This window comes from Hemicordylus capensis, chromosome 2 (genome assembly GCF_027244095.1).
Source record: "Hemicordylus capensis ecotype Gifberg chromosome 2, rHemCap1.1.pri, whole genome shotgun sequence".
Taxonomy (NCBI): Eukaryota; Metazoa; Chordata; class Lepidosauria; order Squamata; family Cordylidae; genus Hemicordylus; species Hemicordylus capensis.
In genome coordinates, this window is record NC_069658.1 from 251930129 (window position 1) to 251936165 (window position 6037).

General features: G+C 44.6%; 1 protein-coding gene across 1 annotated transcript in view; it reads left to right on the plus strand.

The window, feature by feature from the left end:
- LOC128343941 (zinc finger protein RFP-like) overlaps positions 1-3881 on the plus strand; it is a 60691-nt gene extending 56810 nt beyond the window's left edge. The window contains exon 14 of the mRNA XM_053293377.1: positions 832-3881. Coding sequence (XP_053149352.1) covers positions 832-1349 — 518 coding nt within the window. The 3' untranslated portion in view covers positions 1350-3881. The remainder of the gene's footprint in view (positions 1-831) is intronic.
- The last annotated feature ends 2156 nt before the right edge of the window (positions 3882-6037 follow it).

Consider the following 6037-nt stretch of genomic DNA (forward strand, 5'->3'; position numbering starts at 1 on the left):
GGGAATGAGCTGCCCCTGCGATTTATTTAGCCTGCCCTCCACCTGTGGTGCCACCTCCTGCTTCCATGGCGGGCAAGCTCTTCCTGCATTGGTTTATGTAGCAGCAACACTTGCATAAGAGTGCAACTTGGGGAAGTTGAGCACTTGCATGGCCTTATTTCAGTTGTGTGACTTGGTTTGTTGTATAAGCAAAGTGTTAGTCTGGATGTTGGCCAATGAAACCCAGAACAGTATTTGTATTACAAAGAGTATTATCATGGAGACATCTCTTGTATGAGAGGAACGTAAAGGACACTTCAGCAGGGCTGTAAACATCTTCCTTCCAAGGTGTAGCCTCCAGTAGCTTTCAGAACTGAGTAATGGGTCTGCACCAGTGCTATTCCCAGTCCGGACCTTGCGGGGGATAGGGAGGATAACTAAGCTCTCTGCTCACCAGAATTAAGGCAATTGGATTCTCCCTTGAATTCATGAATGGCCAGTTTTCACAGGAAGTCAAAAACCTATAGTCTTGTGCATTCCTTCCTCTCTCTGTGCTAACTTCATTAAGAACAATAGCATTGTATAGTTGGAAGGAACCCTGGAGGTCTTCTAGTCCAACTCCCTGGTCGGAGCAGGAAGCTGCCACAGCAAGGAGCCAGACACAAAAATACTTGTATGGGCATCTTTGCCTTTTTTAGCTGTCTTGAATGGCAAATGAAGCAGGATATAAATATTTCCAATAAAAAACTGAACCCTAGGTCATCTGCAGCTCAGTCCATTTGGGTGTGAAGTCAGTTTCCCAGCTGACTCTGTTTCTTTTCTCTTTCCTCCTCTGTACTCAATGCCCAACAGCCAATGTCACTCTAGATCTGGACACAGCTCATCCCCAACTCATCCTGGCTGAGTATCATAAAAACGTGAGATGTGGAGAGAAATGGCAAGACCTGCCCAACAATCCTGAGAGATTCAGCATCTACTGTTTTGTGCTGGGGTGTGAGGAATTCACAGCAGGGAAACATTGCTGGGAAGTCTGTGTGGAAAGTGGGGAATATTGGGCTGTGGGGGTTGCCAGGAAGTCTGTGAAGAGAAAGTACATGTTCAAATGGGGTCCTGAGGAAGGGATCTGGGCTGTGGGGAAGTGGTATAATGGGTACCGGGCACCAAATTCCCCTGCTGACGTTCCTCTGTGCCTGAGTGGGGAGCCTAAGAGGATCCGAGTGACTCTAAACTATGCTGAGGGGCAGGTGGCCTTTTTTGATGCTGACTCGGCAGCCCCAATCTATGCCTTCTTAGAAGCCTCATTCTCAGGAGAGACCCTTCTCCCCATCTTTTATGTATATGGAAAAGGCTCCCTGACACTCTCCCCGTGAGGTAGCTGAAGAGTGGAGATGGATGTATATTAAGCTACAGCAGTTTCAACACTCCTACAACTTAAGTTAAAGATAAGAGTTGGGGAGCAACCTTCTTTCCCATTTGAGGAGAAACTGGCTTTGAACAGCTGTGATTGGTTCATCCCTGAGTGAGTCAGGAAACCATTTTATCTTGCATCCCACACCATCAGAGCTATTTTCAAAGTGAAGGGGAAAACAGAAATAAGAGATGGAGCTGAAGGTAGCAGAGCTCACCCTGCAAGGAACCTGCCCCTGCCCCGCAACATCCACTCCTATTTCTGTTGGAGTTTGTGTTTATTTAGCAAAGCACCAGAAGGAAGCTACCCACTCTAATTACAGAGTAGAGTGCAGAGTTTAGTTGTTGTAGTTATTTAAAGAACATGCATGAAAATTGTTGTACAACCTAAACTAAATGACTTGTCTAGCAAGCAGGAGGGTGCTGGTTCGAATTTCCGCTGGTATGTTTCCCAGAATGGGAAACACCTATATCAGGCAGCAGCGATATAGGAAGATGCTGAAAGGCATCATCTCATACAGCATGGGAGGAGGCAATGGTAAACCTCTCCTAGCAAAGACAACCACATGGCTCTGTGGTTGCCAGGAGTCGACACCGACTCGATGGCATAATTTTACTTTTACCTTTTGATAGGAAAGACCTAGTCCTATCTATCAGCTACATAATGAATAGGTAGGGAGAGAGATGTTTCCATCTGCTCTCTAAGTCAGAGGAAAGGAAAGAGGACTGCCTCGCTACAGGAAATACCTGAGGAGTCAAGGCAGGGGTCTTAGAGGCAAAGCAGGGACAGATAAGGAGACTCTCACTGACTACCTCTACTCCCAATGCCCCTAGTGGTCATTAGGATAGTTGGTGCAAAAGGTTGATGCACTGGAACTCCACCTCATAGGAACATAGGAAACTACCATATACTGAGTCAGACCATTGGTCTATCTAGTTCAGTATTGTCTACACAGACTGGCAGTGGCTTCTCCAAGGTTGCAGCAGGCAGGAACCTCTCTCGGCCCTAACTTGGAGATGCTGCCAGGGATGGAACTTGGAACCTTCTGCTCTTCCCAGAGCAGCTCCATCCCCTGAGGGGAATCTCTTACAGGGCTCACACATCAAGTCTCCCATTCATCTGCAACCAGGGCAGACCCTGCTTAGCTATGGGGACAAGTCATGCTTGCTACCACAAGACCAGCTCTCCTCTCCAACAGTCTCTTCTCTCTCCTTTAACAGTTTCTGAGTACATCTGTCTCCAGTCTTGCCTAAGGCAGCCAAATCTACCCCACAGGCCCTATGGGGGTAGGTGGGTTTGCTTTCCAGACCAGGTTGATTAATAAAACACCAAATGGTTATTTGTCAGTAACACCTTTTGCAGCTCTGTAGTGACCACTACAGGCTTTTGACCTTGGTCACCAAAATGAACTCACTCACTCACTCAGAATCTGCCTTTTGCCTTCTTTTCAGAGTTCTCTCTTCTTTCTTTAAAAGGCAGTATCACAATTAGTATGAATACCATCATGAGCTTCTTCACATGACTGTTTGGGGCTTGGCAGGATCCTAGCCCAGCAGCAGTGGCAGGTCAGGTGTGCAGAGCCGTGTTTGTACTCTGCAACCCACATGCCCAGACAGCTGCAGCAGTGGTGAGCACAGAACCAGGAGGGTCTCCAAGACTCAGGAGCACCATCCCACAATGCAGGGGAAGGGGAAAACCTCATCACATCACACCTGCATTCTGACTGGCCATGCCAGGGCAGGAGGCAGGGAAAGCCCCATTCAGGCCTTTGCAAGCCTGAAGGCAACACCTTCCTCAGCCAAGGATTAACCCTGCAGGCAAACCCCTCCTGTATTCTACCGAAGAAAACCACAGGGCTCTGTGGACGCCAGAAGTCGGAATCGACTTGGCGGCACACTTTACCTTTAGCTGCGAAAAAGCGGAGTGCATACAAGTTGTCCCTCGAATTTTTTTCATCTCTGTGCGGAATGAGTTTTGTTCCGGGCAGCAGTATCAAGACAGTGTGTGCACACCTGCATTCAGAATGGGGCCTTCCTGATTCAACCTGAGTGGGATCTAAAAGGAACTGAGCTGAGATCCAAAAACTTGTGAGCGTACACACGTGCGCACACCTTAGAGGGAACAGTGGTGCATACCTCATAGTTATTAATTCAGCTTAGGCATGGGGCATAGTTATTAATTTTGAAACACTAACTCTTAATGGTTGTTTGAGGAAATGCAGTCAATACACCCAGAGTTCTCCCAGTGTGGTTGGACTAGAACTCCATTGACCATTTTGGCTGACGATGGTGGGAGTTCTAAAGGCCAAAGCTTGAAAATTCCTGATTTATATGTGATTTAATCTGTAGTTAACATTATAAATTGGACCCAGTTATCTTTTAAGAGAGCTTCTGTATAATGTATATATGAACATGGTTCATATATAAAAATGTTTTTTAAAATGTGTTGAGATGTGTATTTTCAATAAAGACTTCTCTTCAGACTGAAAAGCAAACCAGACTCATTTATTGAGTGACTCATTTTATTTAAAGAAATGTCTGCCATGTCTTTCCACTGCAAAAACCCTCAGGGAGCCTTGTAACAAAGACAAAAACCACAAGATAGCCAAAACAAACTGTACTTAGTGTCAATAAAGCACATCATACAGAAGAAAAGCAGCAGAATAAAACCATGAAAAACACTGATGTTACTAGCTAGACTGAATAGGGCAAACTTAGCCTGGTACCTAAATGACAACAATAAAGACACCAAGGGAGCCTCTCAGGAGAGGAAATTCCACAGATGGAGACCCACAGAAAAGGCCCTTTCTTCAAAGGTAGAGAGGAAGCAAACGGTTTGGTTTGTTTGTGTAATTTATAATAATAATATAATGTAATTTATATACTGCTTTTCAAAAACAGTTTGCAAAGCAATTTACATAGAAAAATATATAATAAATAAGATGATTCCCTTTCCCCAAAGGCTCACAATCTAAAAAGAAATATAAAGTAGATACTAACAACAGCCACTGGAGGGATGCTGTGCTGGGGTTGGATAGGGCCAGTTGCTCTCCTCCTGCTAAATGTAATAGAATCACCACTCTGAAAGCTGCCTCTTTGTTCAGTTAACAGGGGCCAACAGTTATAGACAGTATTTACCTAAATAGAAGGCGACTGAATGCAAGATGATGGCAAGATGGCTTACAAGATAGAGGCTGTGCTTACCCCAAAGAAAGACTCCAAATCTAAGACGACTCCCTGTATTTCACAGAAAAGAATGGTATGTGTGTGTGTGTGGGGGGGGGACTGGTCTAAGATTCAGGTAAATATGGTACTGCCTTTCTGACAAGTGACCCAAGGTGGTTTGAAGATTAAATACTGAAACAATGCACACAAACACACAGCCAAAATGGAGTGGTGGTGGGGAATAACAGTTTTCTTGTCCCAGGCCCTTGGTGGTCTCTTCAGGAGCCTCCGGACCTGGGCTTCCTCTCCTCTCCCTTTCTCCTCCTCCTCCTCCTCCATACAACTGCTGAAGTTGCAATGTGCAGTGCAGACCCCCTCCTGCCCAGAACCAGGTCAAGGAGTGGGTGAAGGTTTAAAGCTCTAACTGGCTTGGGAGCAGGTTACCTGAGAGAGTGCCTTGCCCCATATGACCCTACCTGAACCTTAAGAACTTCTCCAGAGGCCCTCCTCTGGGTGCCCCTGCCAGACGAGGTGAGGTGGGTGGCTACCAGGGTGAGGGCCTTTTTGGTGGTCACACCCTGCTTATGGAATTGCCTCCCCAGTGAGGTTCACCTGCCTTTGTCACTTTGTTCTTTTAGGTTCCAGGCACCTTTTTGTTCACCCAGGCCTTTTAAATTTTGGTTTTCAGATTTGATATTATTTTTAACTAATTTTAAAATGTTTTTAAGCTGTTTTGTATTGCATTTTGTATTTTATTTTATTTTTTTGTCTGTTATGATTTAATGTATGTTTTAATCCTCTGTTGTGAACCACCCAGAGAACAATTTGTTATGGGGCGGCTAACAAATAATTTAATTATTATTAATTATTAATGAATAAATGAATAAAAGGCCTAATTAAAAAATCTAATAATAAACTCTAATAAACCAGTTACCGCCAGCTCGTCTGGTGGCTACACAAAGACGGACCTTCTCGATTGCTGCCCCGAGATTGTGGAATGTGCTCCCTGATGAGATACGATCCTCCCCATCTGACTATTTTTTAAAAAACATCTGAAGACCCATCTCTTCACCCGAGCTTTTTCAGCTTTTTAAATTTGTAGGTTTTAATTTTATACTGTTTTTAAATTGTTAAAATATTTTAACCTTTTATATTTGTTTTAATTGTTTTATGCCATTGTTAACTGCCCAGAGATGAACGTTTGGGCGGCATATAAGTTAAATAAATAAAATAATAATAAATAATCAGATAATCATGCCAGGTGATTGGGGAGAGGCTCTTCCAACAAAATGGACAGTGTGCAATAGGAAAACTGAAGAGGGGAAGGAAAAGATTTAATGTTGGCTGCCTTAATGGCAGGAGAGAGGGCATGCCCTCAACTCCTGTCTGTGGCCTCCAGCCGCATCTGGTGGGTCACTGTGCGAAACAGGATACTGGACTAGATGGGCCTTGGGCCTGATCCAGCAGGGCTGTTCTTATGACAATC